The sequence below is a fragment of the Sus scrofa genome, chromosome 5 (genome assembly GCF_054392235.1).
Source record: "Sus scrofa isolate SSC_HxYL_T2T_F1_AM1 chromosome 5, Sscrofa_HxYL_maternal_Yorkshire_Landrace_v2.0, whole genome shotgun sequence".
NCBI classification, from domain to species: domain Eukaryota; kingdom Metazoa; phylum Chordata; class Mammalia; order Artiodactyla; family Suidae; genus Sus; species Sus scrofa.
Genome location: NC_139387.1, coordinates 5,699,441 through 5,718,009, shown reverse-complemented (window position 1 = coordinate 5,718,009; position 18,569 = coordinate 5,699,441). Strand labels below are relative to the sequence as shown.

Genomic DNA, 18,569 nt, shown 5'->3' with positions numbered 1-18,569 from the left:
AATGTATTTTCCTTCTTTCTTCTAATTATGAGCAACCAGCCAAAGATTCCCAAGCATCTGAGGAAATCCTCTTACATACAGAAAAATAAAATAACAGTAATGCCTAGGACTCAGAGTATGATGAGAAATGAAAACAATTGTTTTCAGAAAAACCATCTTTAGAGCTCCTGTTGTGGCTCAGCAGGTTAAGAACATGCCATAGTGACTGTGAGGATTTGGGTTCGATCCTTGGCCTTGCTCAGTGGGTTAAGGATCCAGTGTTACTGCAAATTGAAGTGTATGTCGCAGATGCTGCTTGGATCTGACATTGCTGTGGCTGTGGCAATCGTAGGCTGGTAGCTGCAGCTACAATTTGACCCATAGCTGGGGAACTTCCATATGCCACAGGTGTGGCCCTAACAAGAAAAAACAAAAAACAAAAAAACACCTATTCTTGATAGTTGAGAGGTGAGAGAAGACATTGCATCTGTAAAAAAAAAGAAAAAAAAATGAACAGGAAACTTTTTTTTTTTTTTTTTTTAAGAACATTCAGGAGTGCAGCATAAACAAATCCAACTAGGAACCATGAGGTTGTGGCTTCAATCCCTGGCCTCACTCAGTGGGTTAAGGATCCGGCATTGTGGTGACTTGTGGTGTAGTTTGCAGATGTGGCTCGGATCCCGTGTTGCTGTGGCTGTGGTGTCAGCCAACTCATCACAAACACAGAGGACCAGGAAGGGGAGAGACGTGCCACTCAGCGAATGAGGAGCCTGCCAGCCGAAGGGCCGAGGTCTCCCCCAGGGAGGTGGTGGAGGTGCCCTGCAGGCTGGCTCAGTGAAGGGCCTTGTTCCACCGCATGGAAGTGCCCACCCCTGTTCCTGAGATCTGGACGCAGGTTCCGTGAGCTCCGAGGCCAGAAGCCAGAGAGCTCCGGTCTCTCCCTTTTTCCTGTTGACCATCTCGGCCGCAGTCCTGCTGGATATGCCCCCAGGGGAGCTGCACCCCCAGCCTTGCCCTCTGCTGCCCCAGAAGGGACTCCTGTCAGTGTTCAGGGAGGCTGAGGCAGGTCTGTGCCCCAGAGGCTCAGTTCCGTTTTACCTTCCCAGGGGTCTTCCTCTGGCCTGGACATCGTGCCCACTCTCTCCAGCCAGCTGTGTGCTGCCGCTCAGCTCTTCAAGGCAAATCAATAGAGCGAGAGCTCAGGAAGACATACATGGGGTATTTAAAAAAAACCCTAAGGGTGGAGTTCCCAGTGAGGCGCAGTAGTAACGAACCTGGCTAATATCCATGAGGACTGGGTTCGATCCCGGGCCCCACTCAGTGGCTTAAGGATCTGGCATTACCATGAGCTGCGGTGTAGGTTGCAGGGCATGGTTCAGATCCTGTATTGCTGTGGCTGTGGTGCAGGCTGGTGGCTGCAGCTCCAAGTCGACCCCTAGCCTGGGAACTTCCATATGCTGAGGGTGTTTTGCTAAAAAGCAAAACATCAAAAACAAAAAACCCTGAGAGGATATGTTTAATGCCAAATTCAAGATAGAGATGACTCCTGGGGGGGGCAGGAGCACTCACTAGAAGAGGGCCAGGAGGCTCCCAGGGCCCTGGGAATCTTCTCATTAACCTGGGGGGTGGGCACAAGGACTTCTTCGTCTTCTTCTTCTTCTTCTTCTTCTTCTTCTTTTTTTTTTGCCTCACCAGTGGTATGTGGAAGTTACCAACCCAGGAATGGAACTTGCACCACAGCAGCAACCCAAGCCGCTGTAGTGACCATGCTGGATCCTTTACCCGCTGAGCCACCAGGGAACTCCTTATTATTATTATTTGAAAATGTACACAAGTGGTTTTTTTAAAATGTACATTTCCGTTTGCATGATGCATTTCACAGTGAAGAAAAACAATGTAGGCAAAAGTTTGATCAGGTGGGAAGAGGTTTCTGATTTATTGTAAGGGGAAGGAAACAAATGACAAAACCACTTATTGCATGAAGGCATTCTTGTAAAGGAACACGTACAGATGCTGACAAGAAGGCACAGAAAGACGACAGCGTGTTGACGGTGCTTGGGTGGGGGAGAGTGGGTGAGTTTATTTATTTGTCTGTGTTTTCCAATTCCTTTGCAAGAAATATGAATTACTCATGCAAGAAAGTAACCACACAAATAAAATATAAGGGTGTACTGTACTTGAATCACACTTGGAATTGAGAAGCCGAATGACACAAGGGTTAAGAGGGCAGGCCTTGGACTGCCTAGGTGCGAATCCCTGACCCCCATTGCTGACGGGCTAGGTGACATCAGAGATGCCCCTTTACCTCTCTGAGCATCCTCTGGGGGCTGGGAGGGTGTTTTCCATGCCTCCTTCCTGGGTTGACTGAGGCCAGGGGCTGGTTTGCTTGCTGTACCCTCCAGGATTCAGCCCCGAGCTGGGCACCCTGCAGTGCTCAATATACATGTCCTTTGAAGTTGGCACCTGCCGAATGCCCAGGAGAGGCTCTGATGCTCAGTGCTGTGGGCTTCAGAGGTCACTGCCTGCTTACAGTGAGGGTGGCACAGAGTTGGGGGTCCAGAAGAGCTTCCTGGGGTGATACTGGAGAGCAGTCAGACTTGGACACGTGGAGCTGCCCAGGGTGGTGGTGAAGGATCCTCTCTGCAGGGGGAAGAGTGTGTGCAAAGGCAAGGAAGCAGGATCAGTTCAGGCAGGCAGGACCCTGAGTGCAGTTAGGAAGCTTGGACTAGGAGTTCCCGTCGTGGCTCAGTAGTTAACAAATCCGACTGGGAGCCATGAGGTTGTGGGTTCGATCCCTGGTCTTGTTCAGAGGGTTAAGGATCTGGCATTGCTGTGGGCTGTGGTGTAGGTCGCAGACATGGCTCGGATCCGGCATTGCTGTGGCTCTGGCGTAGGCTGGCAGCTACAGCTCTGATTAGATCCCTAGCCTGGGAACCTCCATATGAGAGCGGCCCTAGAAAAGGCAAAAGAACAAAAGAAAAGAAAAAAGAAAGCTTGGACTAGACGCTATGGCAGAGGAACCACAGGAGATCTGGAGCAGAGGTGTGGAAGGGGCAAGAGGGGAGCCTGGGGCCAGCTAGCGGCTGGGCTACTGCCCAGGCTCAGGAGGATCTGCAGGGCTGGACAGGAGGGGGCCACTGGAAGGGGAGGGAGGCTTCCAGGCCCACTGGGAAGGGCATGCACATCTTGCCCAGATCTGCACTGTGATGCTCCCGGGGTGGCAAGTCTCCCCTGAACTGTAACTTCTCATCTGTGAAAGGCTTGCAGGCCTAGTGAGTTTGTTCTCAGCCCCTCCCCTCAGCGCTGGCCTGCAGCCAGTATTGGGGGACAGACATCCCCACCTCCAGGATGCCCCTGTGATCCTGGAACCCTCCTGCAGCGGGGGAGGGGAGAGGGGAGGCACACTGCCTTCTCCCCACGGGTCTTCCGGGGCAGGCAAGTTTGCCACTCTGCCAAGCCACTGGGCACCTCCTTACAGGAAGAGGGTGAGGGCTGGCAGCTTGCTGGGAGGCGTGGCCAGACCGATTTCACTAGAAACAGCAGCTGCAATGCCTGGGGCCACCATACTTTGAGGGAACCTGGATAATCTTTCAATTTCTTGCTTTCTTTCTTTTTTTTTTTTTAATGGCTGCATTCACAGCATATTTAAGTTCCCAGGCTAGGGGCTGAATCTGACCTGTAGCAGCCAGCCTACGCCACAGCCACAGCCACAGCAGATCTGAGCCGCATCTGTGACCTACTCCAGATTCTTAACCCACTGAACCCTCCTCCTCATGGATACTAGTCGAGTGTTTAACCCTCTGAGCCACAACAGGAACTCCTCGATCACTTATAAAGTCGGAAGAAAAAGATAGTCTTGGATTACACTCATCTTTATACCAAGGCAGTCAAAGGCAGAAGAGGCCCATGAAAGCAAAAATGCCAGGGCCTAGGACAGTCAGACCATGGCCTAGGAGAAGCACGCACAGTTCCCCTTGGCCCCCCAGAAACCAGTTTGGGCACTTGTGGTTCCCTTATGTGGGGCGGGGGGCGGGGGGGCCCTGCCTGGCCACGTTAACCAGGGGCTGCAACAGGCCCTGGGCTGTAGTAATAAAGCAACACGTGCAGGTGTTCCCAGATTTGACAAGGCATGAGGTTGCGGGTTTGATCCCTGGCCTTGCTCGGTGGGTTAAGGATCTGGCCTTGCCGTGAGCTGTGGTGTAGGTTGCAGATGGCAGCTTGGATCCTGCATTGCTGTGGCTGTGGTGTAGGCCAGCTGCTGTAGTTCTAATTTGACCCCTTGCCTGGGGGAATCCATATGCCATGGGTGAGGCCCTAAAAAAAAAAAAAAAAAAAAAAAAAAAGCACGTGCAGATGAAGAGGTGGGGTGCTCAAGGCTGGACATGCTGTCCCATCAAGGTGACCCTGGCAAACTGGAGGCCAGCTCTGGACTGCGAGGATCCGTGGGTGCCAGGCGTCTGTGGTATCCTCCTTAGTCCCACGATGTTGCACCCACTTTACAGATGAGGAGATGGGGGCAGAGAGCCGGCCACAAAGCGGCTAAGCCAGGACTAAGGGGAGGGCTACCTCCTGCCCGGGGGCAACAAGTAAAGCCAAAGTGTGCTTCTCCGGAGGTGGGGGGCCAGGGCTGCGGTGCCGGAGGACGTTCAGGGCTTTGCCATCAGGCCACGTCATTCCCCTCTCCGAGATCAGTCTCTGCGGTCCCATTTTACAGATGGGAAAAATGAGGCTCAAGAGAAGCGACCTGCCTGCAGCACTGGCTGGGTCTGCCCATCGCGGCGGTCATGCTGAGAGAGAGAAGACCCGGCCTGGGAGCACCCAAACTTCCAGCCAGGTCGGGCGGGGCCTCGAGGATAGGGCGGGGTGTCCTGGGCGGGGCCTCGCGGGCGGGGCGGGCCCGGGCCGCGGCCGCCACCTCCGCCGCGCAGTACCCTTCCCGGAGCGAGTCCTTGTCGCTGGTGAGTGGAGACCCGCGCCGAGGGCGTGGCAGACAGGGGGCTGCGCGGGAGAGACCCCCTCCCCCCGACAGCGCCTGCCCGCCGGCGCGGGGCACCAAGGGAAACTGCGGCGGGAGGTGGCGGGGATGGAGGGGGTGGCCGCGGGGCAGCGCTAGGGACCGAGCCATCGGGTCGGCCCCCGGGGGCGACAAAAAGTGACCCCAACCCTGGTCTCCGCGGTCGTTGCTCCTACGCAGCCGGATTCCAGCGGGATTGGGGGCGCGGAAGGGGGAAACTTGGGGAACCCCGCCCCGCCACACCCCGCGCGGGAAACAGAGCGGCGGGAGGGGCCGGACACCCCCCTTCCCGCTTATTCCGTAGCTGAGCGGCCCAGGGCGGGCCACCTCAACCGGGTACCCCGAGGATCACAAAATGCTAGGGAGACTGACATTGATCCACTCTTGATGCACTCGAGACACCCCATTTCTAGAGGAGGAAACCCAGGCCGGATAGGGGAGGTTATTTGTCCAAAGCGAGTTAATGCCCCGCGGAGACTTAGGACCGCGTCACCAGACCCCTGTCCAGTGCTCAGGCGCATCACAGCCTGCACGGAGCCCAGTGTGGGCGGAGCAGCCCCTGGGACTTGCCTGTCCCCTGCCTCTCCTGCATAGGAACTGGGAGCACGGGTGGGAGGGGTCGTGGTGTTACCCGAAAACTGGGTTCGCCTTGGGTGTCTTTGCCTAAAGACACAACCAAGCCAAAGTGCAGGAAAAAAGGAAGGATTTGCTACCTGCAAGAAATAAGGAGAACAAGGGGCGGGGGGGGTCTCTCCCAAAGCAGTGTCTCCCCAGACAACAAAACCTGGGAAATTTTAAGCTAAGAGTGCATACATATTCATGAGGGGGTTTGGCTGGCGTATGTATTTTCACGGGGGCTTGAGCAGAGGAGAATTCTGCATAGAATTGGGGCAAAGGCCTACAGAGTCCAAGCTTCAGTTGACTGGAGGGTCAGCAAAGATCAACATCTTGTCCCTTAGGCGTTCCCGTCGTGGCGCAGTGGTTAACGAATCCGACTAGGAACCATGAGGTTGCGGGTTCGGTCCCTGCCCTTGCTCAGTGGGTTAACGATCTGGCGTTGCCGTGAACTGTGGTGTGGGTCGCAGACACGGCTGGGATCCCGCGTTGCTCTGGCTCTGGCATAGGCTGGTGGCTCCAGCTCCAATTCGACCCCTAGCCTGGGAACCTCCATATGCCGTGGGAGCGGCCCTAGAAAAGGCAAAAAGACAAAAAGACAAAAAAAAAAAAAAAAAAAAAAAAACCTTGTCCCTTAGTTTCCAGTTGATTTGGTGGCTGAGCACTGCAGGGAGTTTAAATTCTGCAAAACAGCTCAAACACGTGCGTGCTTCAAGCTAACCTTTGCCATTGAGACAGAACTGGGAGTCTTCCTAACTGATTTATGATCTTCGCTCTTGTTTGCCTCTTTTGCCTGGTAACAATCTTGCTTTCATTCCCGTAAGATCATTATTACTGATACAGATGTGATAAAAAAAATCGTTATTACTGAGACCTGTTCAAGAGTGAGCAGTGTGGCCAGCCTTTGATTACAAAATGGCTTAGGCCTAAAAATGTCTTCTCTTGTGTCCAGAAAGCCATGCCTGGGTCTCTTTCTTGGGGGACCCTCTACTCTGTCTCCTAACTGTCTGCTGTGAACACACTGTTGAGTGTCAGGGTCAGCTGGGCAGATGCCTGTGGCCTGGCCTGGGTTGGGACTGGCCTGCCCACACATGACTGTACCTGGTATCAGCTACGTGCGCTGGAATGGACGGCCGGAGGGGCAGGACTTGAGCCTCCCCTACGGATGTGTGACTGAGGCTGCTCCCAAAGGGTCATTGCAGGGAGAGGATGCTAGAGGAGGCGGCGTACAAGGAGCACCGCCCAGGGTGCCCGGCACACAGCAGGCCCACGGCCAAAAGGCTCAGCGGCCAGAATGTGGGCCAAGAGCCCGGGAGTCTGCGGGGCAGAGTGGGGACTCCACCCCCTCCACCTTCCACCCCCGCACGGGGCAGCAATGTCGCTCCCAGAAGCAGTAGCCCTTGTCCACTCGTCGGGAAAGAAGCTGAGAAGAAAAGAAAGGGAAACTGCCCCCTGGGTCACAGAGCAGGGCCGCTGGGGTTCAAACGCTGTGGTCTGACTCCAAAGCACTGCGTCCTCCGCAGTGCCCGGGGCCCACTTTCTCTGCCTGGGGTGTGTGTGTGTGTGTGTGTGTGTGTGTGTCCACATTTGTGTCTGGCTGTGACGGAATGGTATCCGGCTGAATCTGCCAGAAACTGTTAACAGTGACTGGCTCAGTCTGGGGAGGGGCGGGACTGATGGGGGGGAAAAGCCCACTTTTTGGACTTTCCATTCTTTCGTTTCTGACTCTCATTTCTATTTTCTTATACTTGGCTTATGATTGTGCAAGCAGTGCCTGAGCAAGCGCTAGGGCTTCAAAATCATCGTTCTCCAGAAAGCCAATTGCCCTTTGTCACCCCCTGCCCCCCCATCCGAGACCGCCAGGATGGAGGTCCTTGCAGGCGTGTCGTCTGTCACACTGGCTACGTTCATAGTGAAAACGGTTAACAGAGATTTTTATGAAGAGGATTAGCTCTGAGTCTTTTAAAAAGAAAAAAAAAAAAAAAGAGCCTGAAATCAAGTCCCTGGAACCACGGTGGTGGCTTGAAGGAGATAAAGGCCCAGGATGAGCTGCGTACAGAGGGGAAGGAGGGGAGCCCTGGGCCCTGCAGGCTTCTGGGATGAGCCTGAAGTGCCTTGTGGGGTGAAAGAGGAAGCTGAGAGAGGGACGGTGACACAGCTGTCATTGTCATCATGGTGACTGGCTGTGTGGCCCGGAGGGGAGGCCAGCCGACGCCCAGATCAGGGACTGGAGGAGTGTAGTGGGTTTTGGGGTCACCCAGACCTGGAAAGTTCTGTGACTCCTTGTGCCTCAGTTTCTTCATCTGGAAAGTGGAGATGGGAGTTCCCGTCGTGGCGCAGTGGTTAACAAATCTGACTAGGAACCATGAAGTTGCAGGTTCGATCCCTGGCCTTGCTCAGTGGGTTAAGGATCTGGCGTTGCCATGAGCTGTGGTGTAGGTCTCATGCGGATTGGATCCCCGCGTTGCTGTGGTTGTGGCGTAGGCCGGCAGCTACAGCTCTGATTCGACCCCTAGCCTGGGAACCTCCATATGCCATGGGAGCGGCCCTAGAAAAGGCAAAAAGACAAAATAAATAAATAAATAAATAAAGTGGGGATGGTGATGAGTCCACCGTGGTGGCCGAGAGGCCGTGTGACTCAGGGCCCTGCAGAGAAGCAGCGGGCCCCTCCCCTGCGGCTGCTGGGAAGAGTAAGTGAAACAGACGTTCCTGCTGTAGCTCAGCGGTAACAAACCCAACTAGTATCCATGAGGATGTGGGTTCGATCCCTGGCCTCACTGAGTGGGTTAAAAAAATCCAGCCTTGCCGAGAGCTGTGGTGTAGGTTGCAGACATGGCTCAGATCCCGAATTGCTGTGGCTGTGGTGTAGGCTGGCAGCTGCAGCTCCGATTGACTCCTTGCCTGGGAACCTCCACATGCCGCGGGTGTGGCCCTGAAAAGACAACAACGGCAACAAAGAGTAAGTGAAGCAAAGGTGACCTGAGATGAGCCCAGTCTGGCGCTCTGCCAAGCTCCACCCCCCTTGCTCACTTCCCAGCGGCCTAGAACCTTCTGACCCCAGGTCCTGAGCGCCCCCCCCTGCCCTGCTTGGCCTCTGTCTCAGAGGCCTCCCTGTCGGTGGCCCAGGCCAGAGGGTGGGGCCTTTTGTGAAGCATTTTCACCCACTGAGTGTCCAGTGACCGACAGGCTGACGTTTTCCCGGCCTTGGGTCTGCACCACGTGGCTGCTGATGCTTCTGGGGGCATGAGCGGCCCCCGTACTGACCCCCACGTCCCCTGGTCTCCATTGCGCCTCCCCAGGGTCCCATGAAGCAGGCGGGGAGGTCGTGCCCACCTGACATGGGGAGAAACTGGGGCCCAAAGAGGAGCTGTGGCCCGGGTTCACCAAGAAAATTGGAGGCAGAGTCAAGAATTGGGCTCTTAGTCACCTTCTGCCTGAAACAGAAATAAAGGGCAGTCCCTGTCATGGTGCAGCGGGAACGAATCCGACTAGTATCCATGAGAATTCAGGTTCAAGCTCTGGCCCCGCTCAGTAGGTTAAGGATCCAGCATTGCTGTGAGCCGTGGTGTAGCTCGCAGATGAGGCTCGGATCCTGCGTTGTTGTGGCTGTGGTGTAGGCCGGCAGCTGCAGCTCAGATTGGACCCCTAGTCTGGGAACTGCCATATGCTGCAGGTGTGGCCCTAAAAAGCAAAAAAAAAAAAAAAAAAAAAGAAAGAAAGAAAAAGAAATCAAGGGCAGGTAGGCGGCTTTGCTCCTCTGTCTGAGCTCCTTTCTTGGCCTCCTGCACTCCCCGGCCCTCCCCGACCCTCCCTGGGGCCCCATCGCAGAGCGGATCTCTCTGGCCTGCCTGGGCCAGCTGCCCTGCCCAGCCCTGCCCAGCGTGACTCAGCTTGGCGGGTCCCCTAATCAAGTGATTCGGGAACCTGGCAGTCCCCACGAGGCCCCAGGAAGCTCCCTGCCTGGGCTCTCTCCCCGCAGGGCCTCTGACCCACCTGTTTTCTGACCCTCAGCCTGGGCAGACCCTCCCACCCCCTCGGCCAGGGGCACGTGAACGTGGGCCATGCAAGCAGGAAGTGCGGGCAGGAGCCGTGGGCCCTGCTCTGTCACTGCGGCCCTGGGAGGGCCACCACCCCCTGGTGGACCTCCGTTTGTTCTGTACCGCAAGGGGCTGGGGTGCGGGACCCTGCGGATGGATCAGCGGGCACACTGAGGATTCTGCCCACAAAAAAATGGCTACGATGCGGGTGACTCTTGAAAACACGCTCAGTGAAAGAAGCCAGACCCCAAAGGCCACAAATTGTATGAATGCATTTTTGTGAAATGTCCAGAAGGTAAATCCACAGAGACAGAGAGCGGGGTGCTGGTGGCCAGGCGCTGGGGGCGGGGGGGGGGAGGCAGGAGGAGTGCCCGCTCATGGGTAGCGGGTCTTTGGGGTGATGGGAACATCTTGGAACTTGATCTAGAAGGTCGCGTGACGTTAGGCATGTGTCAAATGCCACTGAGTCCTGCACCGTAAAGTGATTCATCTTGTTCTTTGACTTTCATTCCATTTAATCAAAAACAATAGGAAATAAAAAACAATAGCCACTGGGGTGGCAGAGCAGGAGGGATGTGCTGAGAGTGGAAGCTCCAAGGGGCCTTGGTGGCAGGTGGGGCGTCTGGGGCCCAGGCTGGGGGGCAGGGACCCTGCAGGGAGGAGTATGTTGAGAAAAAATACGGACTGTGCAACGTCAGGTCCAAACCAGGATCCTTTTCTTTAATGCCTTTTTTTTTTTTTTGGTCTTTTTAGGGCCACAGCCACTGCCTACGGAAGTTCCCAGGCTATGGGTCGATTCAGAGCTGTAGCCACCAGCCTACACTGCCACCGCCACAGCAACACCAGATGGGAGCCGCTTCTGCTCACGGCAACACTGGATCCTTAACCCACTGAGCAAGGACAGGGATGAAACCTGCAACCTCATGGATACTAGTCAGGTTCTTAACCCACTGAGCCCCAGTGGGAACTCGTAAGGCTTCGTTTTGAGCTACTTTTAGACTTGCTGCAGAGGTGGTGCAGTGTGCCCGCCCGCACACCTTCCGTCCAGCTTCCCCTCATGGAACTGGGACCCTAACTCTTTGTGGGTAATCCTCATTTGTGTGCTTCGTTGTGGCATCAGTCCAGGAAGCCACACTGCGTTTAGCTGTGGTTTTTCTTCCATCGTCTGCCGTAGGTGACATGTCCCTTCATCCGTCCTTCCTTGCCTTTCATGGCCTTGACCCTTTTGAAGCGTGCAGCTCAGGTATTGACTTGTCAAGTTCGCTCCGTCTGGCGTCGTGTCATTCTCTCATGATTGGACTGGGGTTTGCCCCTGGGATGAGAACACCAGGGCGAGGAGTTCCCGTGGAGGCTCAGCAGGTTAAGAACCAGACTAGTATTCATGAGGATGCTGGTTTGATCCCCGGCCTTGCTCAGTGGGTTAAGGATCCGGCGTTGCTGCAAGGAGTGGCGTAGGTCGGAGATGCAGCTCAGATCCCGCATTGCTGCGGCTGTGGTGTAGGCCAGTGGCTGCAGCTCCAATTCGACCCTTAGTCTGGGAACTTCCATGTGCGGCAGGTGCAGCTGTAAAAAGAGAGAGGAAGAGAGAGAGAGGAAGAGAGGAAGGAAGAAAAAGAAAATGTGGACAGTGATGTCAAGGTGATGATCCTGAGTCCCACGGCCAAGTGCAGCCTTAGACTCCAAACCACCCGCTTATGGAGGGGCCCTGGGCAGCACCTCCCACGGCTCTGCACCCCTGGTGGGCGGGTGGGATAAGGTGGGGGGTCCCCCTCCAGGATGAGGATTGAGGGACAGTGTTCAGGTTGGGGCTGGGCCTGGGCCAGGCTCACAGGCACGCCCCCAGGAAATGTTAGCTTTCAGATGGAGGCTAACACGCTCAGGCATTTGTTAGTCTTTATTTTTTTTGTTTTTTATTTTTTTGTCTTTTTGCTATTTCTTGGGCTGCTCCTATGGCATATGGAGGTTCCCAGGCTAGGGGTCGAATCGGAGCTGTAGCCATCGGCCTACACCACAGCCACAGCAACGCGGGATCCGAGCCACGTCTGCAACCTACACCGCAGCTCACGGCAACGCCGGATCGTTAACCCACTGAGCAAGGGCAGGGACCGAACCTCATGGTTCCTAGTCGGATTCGCTAACCACTGCGCCACGACGGGAACTCCTGTTAGTCTTTAAATGCATATCTTGGAGTTCCTGCTGTGGCTCAGTGGTTAACGAACCTGACTAGTAACCATGGGGTTGTGGGTTCAGTCCCTGCCCTTGCTCAGTGGGTTAAGGATCCGGTGTTGCCGTGAGCTGTGGTGTAGCTCGCAGATGTGGCTTGGATCCCGCGTTGCTGTGGCTGTGGTGTAGGCTGACAGCTGTAGCTCCGATTGGACCCTTAGCCTGGGAACTTCCATATGCTGTGGGTGCAGCCCTAAAAAAACAAAAGACCAAAAATAAAATAAAATGCATGTCCTTGTTATCTATCTTTTGCTAAAATTGGGGTCCTTCTTAGTCAATTTCATATTGTGCTTTCTCTACTTAATGTTGTATTGAGGACAATTTTCATTGTTAAAGAGTCCTCTGAGGAGTTCTCCTGGGGTCTTATATGAGGATCATTTCATTTAACCAAAAACAATAGGCAATAAAAACTGCAGTGCCCTAAGGCAGTGGCTTAAGGCTCCTGCGTTGTCACTGCAGGGACTCCCGTGGTTCCTGTGGTGCGGGTTTGATCCCTGGCCTGGGAACTTCCACATGCCACAGGCACGGCCGAAAATAAAACTAAAATAAAATAAACATTTGGATTTGGGGGTTGAGGCTTCCTTAACGGTGCCCAGTGTTGGCACTGAGGTTGCTTCTGCATTTCCCGGAGCTTCGTAGAGCCCCAGGCCAGCCGCTGCCCCTTCTGCCCCTGGCAGCCTTCGCCCTTTGCTCCGAAGCCCCACAGGCTCCCCACTGCCTCCAGATGGGCACTGCCTCTTCCTGGCACCGGCGGCCCCATCCACACCCGCTGGCCTACCTTGAGCCTCCCCCCACCCCCCACTCCGAGCGCGTCCCCTCCTGGGTCCCCGGGAGGAAGGGCTCCTTGTCCTTCCAGCACCATCTTCTGTCTGATCCGGGGTCTGGATGCCCTTGCTGAGGCCTCAGCCTCTTCTGCTGCCCAGCCCCCACCTAGCAGGCCGTGCTGCCACTTTGCTGAGCCAAGCGGCTGTGCGACTTCTTATCTTCTACAGACACCCCTGGCTTCTCCAACTAGAGTCAGGGCGTGTTGGCAGGACCCCGGTCCCATCATTTTGTGATGGGGAAACCGAGGCCCCGTGGGGGGGTGCTGACAGACTGGGGGTCCCACAGCAGGTCCAGGCAGAGCTGGTTCCCGACGCCAGCCTGTGGCCCCCCTTACTGTGTGGCTGGACTCAGCGCCAATGAACCCAGCTTGCCTGGAACCTCAAACATTGCCGGGCCTTTAGTAGATCCTCAGTGGAGACTTGGGCTGCCAGGCAAGGGCCGTAGCCAACAAGCATAATGGAGAGACTGTGTGCCCTTTGCCCCTGTCCTGGGGGCTCCAGCCCTGGCAGTGCAGCACCCAAGCCTGGAACAGAGGGCTTTCTTTTTTGTTTTTCTTTTTTTTTGGCCGGGATGGAACCTGCATCCTAGCACTCCCAAGATGCCACTGGACCCGTTGCACCACAGCGGAAACTCTGACCAGGCCTTTCTTGCCCTGAGCCCTGCCAGCCTCTCAGAGCCGCTGAGGGGCCCTTACCAGCCTTAAACACTTGACTGTCCCTTCCCGCCCACCACCTCCGTGGTCCTGGGCATCAGGGAGGGACCAGCTTTTCCCCGCCTCTCACCCTAGCCCTGTCTTCTCTTCCAGAGCTTTCCAGAACAGCAGCTGCAGCAGCAATGGCCCCACCCTGGTTGCCCGCTGTGGGCTTCACGCTGGTGCCCAGCCTGGGGGGCTTCCTGAGCTCACGCAATGTCCTCGGAAAGGGCCTCCACTGGTACGCCGGCTTGCAGAAGCCCTCGTGGCACCCGCCACACTGGACACTGGCCCCCATCTGGGGTACACTCTACTCGGCCATGGGGTAGGTGGGCGTGGGACTGGCCTGTCCACCTGCAGGCAGGGAGCGGGAGGCCCAGGCCCGAGGGCAGAGCTTCTCCTCCCAACCTGGAACGGTCCAGGTCTTCCTGGGGCAGCCGGCACCGTTTCCCGGTGGGTTTGGCCAGCGAGGTAGAGAAAGCCTGTTGGTTACACAACCAGAATTTTTCCTCTGGGGCCTCCTGGGAAGGGCGGGTCACTGGCACTCTGGCTGTTTTCCCCACTGGAGGGTGAGGCCGGCTCAGTGTGTAAAGTTCAGACGTGTCCATATGGAGGCTTCCAAGATCAATAGCAGAGACAACAGCCACAGTCATAGTAGCTGCCATTTGTTGAGCATCTACTCAGTGCCAGGCTTTGTCTCGGCTAATTTTGACAGGGGACCTCCCAAGGACACAGGTCTCCCAGGAATTGCCATTGGGGAAAAGCAGGACTGGGTAAGGGGGTGCCCCCTGGTGGCTGCATTGGGAACCACACCCAGGAGACAGGTCGGCTTCCCTCTCTCTTCTGGAAGGATCCCCGAACCCCATATGCTGGTTCTCTGCCAACCCAGTGTGGGGTGGGACTGCAGGTGCCAGCACCCAGGGTGCAAGAAACAGACATCAGCTGATGCCCCAGGGTTTCGATGGGAATATGACGGCCCTTGGAATCTGGGTGTCACCTGGACCCCACCCTCTGCCCTGCCCAGAACGGCTGCTGCTCTTCCTGCGTCCTGCTTTCTCCTCTCCATCCTGGCCCAGGCACCACTGTTTGTGCCTCCTCTTGCTCCAGCCTCTGGGCCTCCCCACTGCCATCGAGATCCCGACAGAACATAAAGCCAGAGCCTCTCTTTTCAGAAGTCTGGCAGGCTCCCCCTGGCCTTGATAAGGTCAAACCCTCACAGGGTGAAGAGCCCAGGCCGTGATCTTAGACGACCTGGGTTCGAATCCTGACTCTTCTCTTGACCGCCAGCCCAGCACTTTACCCCTCTGGGCCTCAGTTTCTGCACCTGTAAGAAGGGGTATTAGCACTGGCCCCCTCATGGCATTATCATGAGCATGAACAGTTAATGCTTGGAAAGAACTAGAGCACAAGTAATTGCTGGAGGGCATTCGCTATGGTTATTGGCGGTGGCATTGTTCCCCTTGTGGCCCTAAGAGCTCCCGTGATCAGGCCCTCTTCTGCTTTACCTGCCGGGCGCCCCCCACCCCCCCAACGCCAGACCTCAAGGGTAACACAGGCTGACTCAGGGCCTCATGCCGCCGAGCCTTTGCTGCCGCCCCTGGCAAACTCATATTCAACCTTTAAGGCCCAGTCCAAATGTCCCATCCGGTTCACTTAGCATGCCTTAAGTGCTTCCCCTCTAAGGCACTGATGATGATAATGACGTCTAATATTTATCGAGTGTCCAGGTCCTACCCTAGGCACTGACAATGTTTTTGTTTGTTTTGTTTTGCTTTTCAGGGCCGCACCCGTGGCATACGGAGCTTCCCAGGCTAGGGGCTGAATTGGAGCTGCAGCTGCCAGCCTACACCCCAGCCATAGCAATGCAGGATCCGAGCTGGGTCTGCGACCTACACCACAGCTCACGTCAACACCAGATCCTTAACCCTCTGAGCAAGGCCAGGGATCGAACCTGCAACCTCATGAATGCCAGTCATATCTGTTAACCGTTGAGCCACGACGAGAACTCCCATTGTATTTTTTTATTTTTGTTTTTCTTTTTTTGTTTTTTGCTTTTTTAGGGCTGCACCTGTGGCATATGGAAGTTCCCAGGCTAGGGGTCGAATCAGAGCTACAGCTGCTGGCCTACACCACAGTCACAGCCACAGCCACAGCCACACCAGATCCGAGCTCGAGTGTGACCTACACCACAGCTCACGGCAACGCCAGATCCTTAACCCACTGAGCAGGGCCAGGGATCCAACCCACATCCTCATGGATATTAGTCGGGTTCGTTCCTGCAGAGATACAAGGGAAGTCCTGCCAATCTGTTAACTAGAATCCTTATAGCAAACCCTGTGAAACAAAGGCCCAGACAGGTTAAGCATCTTTCCTGAGGTCACACAGCAGTCAGAGGCAGGGCATGCCTGGGCCGTCACTGTGTCGTCCCTTTGCTGCGGGGAGGCTCCTGGCCTTTTCTGTGGGTGCCCTGATCAGCAGCCTCTGTTTCAGGTATGGCTCCTACATGATCTGGAAAGAGCTGGGGGGCTTCTCGGAGGAGGCTGTGGTTCCCCTGGGCCTCTACGCTGGGCAGCTGGCTCTGAACTGGGCATGGCCTCCCCTCTTCTTTGGCGCCCGACAAATGGGTTGGGTAAGTGTGGCCTTGCCTTATCTCCCTGGTCCCTGGAGGTGGCCCCTCCCTTGGGGACATGGGGCATCCCAGCCCAGACAGGGTCAGGTTGAAGCTGGATGGGGTCACCGGCTTGGGCTTAGGGACCCCCCAATACACCTGGTGCTGTGCACCCCCGCACACGGCGTGTCAGACAGGGTGACTCTTCCCATTTTACAGATGAGGAAACTGAGGCAGAGGAGGGGGAGGGGCTTGGCCAGGCCACTTAGGGTGGGATGCAGTGTTCCCTCAGGCCCAGTGGCGGTGGGCCCTGTGGGTACCCAGAGCCTCAGGCCTCCCTGTCCTCCCTCCCCTGTGTCCCCCCAGGCCCTGGTGGACCTCGTGCTGACGGGTGGAGTGGCAGCAGCCACGGCGGTGGCCTGGTATCAGGTGAGCCCTCTGGCCGCCCGCCTGCTGTACCCCTACCTGGCCTGGCTGGCCTTCGCGGCCACGCTCAACTACTGCGTGTGGCGGGACAACCAGGGCCGCCGTGGTGGCCGCCGGCCCTCGGAGTGAGAGTGCCCCGGCCTCCAAGGACCGCAGCCGCTGCATGTCCAGTGTTGCCGGTGACGGTGGCCCCTGGGCTGCCTGTCTGTCTGGTCTCAGCCCAGGGGGTCACCAGCCGATTCAGAGGTGCTCCAGGCTGAGACCCTGCCCCAGAAACAGCGTCCTGCGCTTTCTGCACTGCTCGCTCTCAGAATGAGGAAATTTATAAGCCAAATAAAGTTTTTAACCTCCTGGCAGTGGCCTTTTTGCTTGGGTGGGACCCCTGGCCGTGGGTGGGTGAGGGGCTCGTCCTCTTGCTGGGTCTGTCTGGGCTGTGACGGCCAGACGAGGCTGGATCAGCCAGAGCCTCCCTACACATCTCGGGACCTTCCAAGACCCCGTTGAGGGGAGGTGGCCTGCACGGGGTGGAGCAGGTGACACTGGCCAGCCGAGCGCAGGCGGCAGCTGTGGGCTTCAGCTGAGGGAGAGGGCGCTGTCCACTGCCTACATATCCTCGAAACTCAGCCCAGGCGCAGTCAGCCTGGTCCAACGGCCCCAGGCTCTGCTCGGGCCCCAAGTGTGGTCCTCCACTGGCCTCAGCCAGGGTGGGGCTGTGCCCGGAGCAGGCGACACTGACCAGTCTGTCCCTTGGGTATGCGGATGCATGGCAGCCTCGCTCCAGCAGGGGCAGATGTCCCATCTGGGAGGGGACATCAGAGGCAGTACTGGCCGGGCCCCTCCCCTGCCCACAGTTCCTGCCTCCCAGGCACCCTTGACGGCTCGGACCCCTAGGACCAGCCTGGTCCAGCTGCTGGGCTTTTTGGCGCTTGTCTGTTTTGGTGGTTGAACAAGTTATTTCAAATTAAGCACATGTCCACATTTAAAGCGCACACTCATCTTAGCAGGCCAGGGGTTTCGCAGCTTCTCCTTCTCACCCCGCCTCCCCTGTCCTCGTGTTCAGACACCACTTAACAGTGTGAAATGCTCGGGGAGACGGACAGACAGCTGACCGCATTCTTCTGAGAATGGAATTCCTTTTTTGTTTTTGTCTTTGTTTATTTCTGGATGCAGCGTGGCATATGGAAGTTCCCAGGCCCGAGATTGAGTCCAAGCCACAGCTCCGACCTACACAATGCTGGATCTCTAACCCACTGTGCCAGGCTGGGGATCCAACCCACAACTCCATCGCAACAGTCAGATTCTTAACCCACTGCACCACGGCAGGAACTCCAGATTTCTGTCTTTTTTTTTTTTTTTCTTTTTTCTTCTTTCAACTGTACCTGGAAGTTCTTGGGCCAGGGATTGAATCTGAGCCAGAGCTGCCAACCAATGGCACAGCCACAGCAATGCCAGATTCTTAACCCACGGTGCCAGGCCAGGGATCGAACCGGCGCCTCCACGGAGACAAGCTGGATCATTAACACAATTGGCTGCAGTAGGATCTCCGCATTCTTCTGAGAGAAGGGGCAACTCTTTCTGTCGACATGCCACTCGACTCGGGTGGCATGTCACGTCCCACACAGAGTATCCAGCAGCTACACAGCCACAAGTCCTCAGCTGAGCCTTTGGCCAGCATCTTGTCTTCCTGATGCTTGTCAGCGCAGAAGGGTCAGACAGAGAACTCTGCACATCCTTTTAATTTTATTTATTTATTTAGGCTGCGCCTGCGGCATGCGGAAGTCCTCAGGCCAGGGATTGAACCTGTGCCACAGCAGCGACAATGCTGGATCCTGAACCTACTGGGCCACCAGGGAACTCCAATGCTTTTTATTAATTTATTTGTAAAGTTCTCCAAGATGGCCAAGGGTACCCCTCCAAGTGTCACAGGCACCCGTGTGCCTGCTGGACGCAGCACCGAGACTTCCGGAATCTTCTCAGTGGTGCTTATACAGACCGCTTGGAGTCCATCCCACACCTTCGTGGCTTTGTTCCTCTCTGGCCACATCCCCCCTCCTTCCCACTGGCCACAAAAACATGCATGGCCATAGAAACACCTGGCGAACGGGCCTTTAGATCTTGTGGCTGCCCCCCCGGACCCTGCAAGATGAAACC

The 18,569-nt window shown here is 56.1% G+C and overlaps 1 protein-coding gene across 1 annotated transcript; it reads left to right on the top strand.

Moving 5' to 3' along the window:
- Nucleotides 1-4,898: 4,898 nt before the first annotated feature.
- Nucleotides 4,899-16,768, top strand: TSPO (translocator protein). Its single transcript, NM_213753.1, is given in 4 exon segments — nucleotides 4,899-4,937; nucleotides 13,499-13,709; nucleotides 15,875-16,013; nucleotides 16,359-16,768. Coding segments are annotated over 3 exon segments (510 nt in total). The 5' UTR covers nucleotides 4,899-4,937; nucleotides 13,499-13,527; the 3' UTR covers nucleotides 16,548-16,768.
- The last annotated feature ends 1,801 nt before the right edge of the window (nucleotides 16,769-18,569 follow it).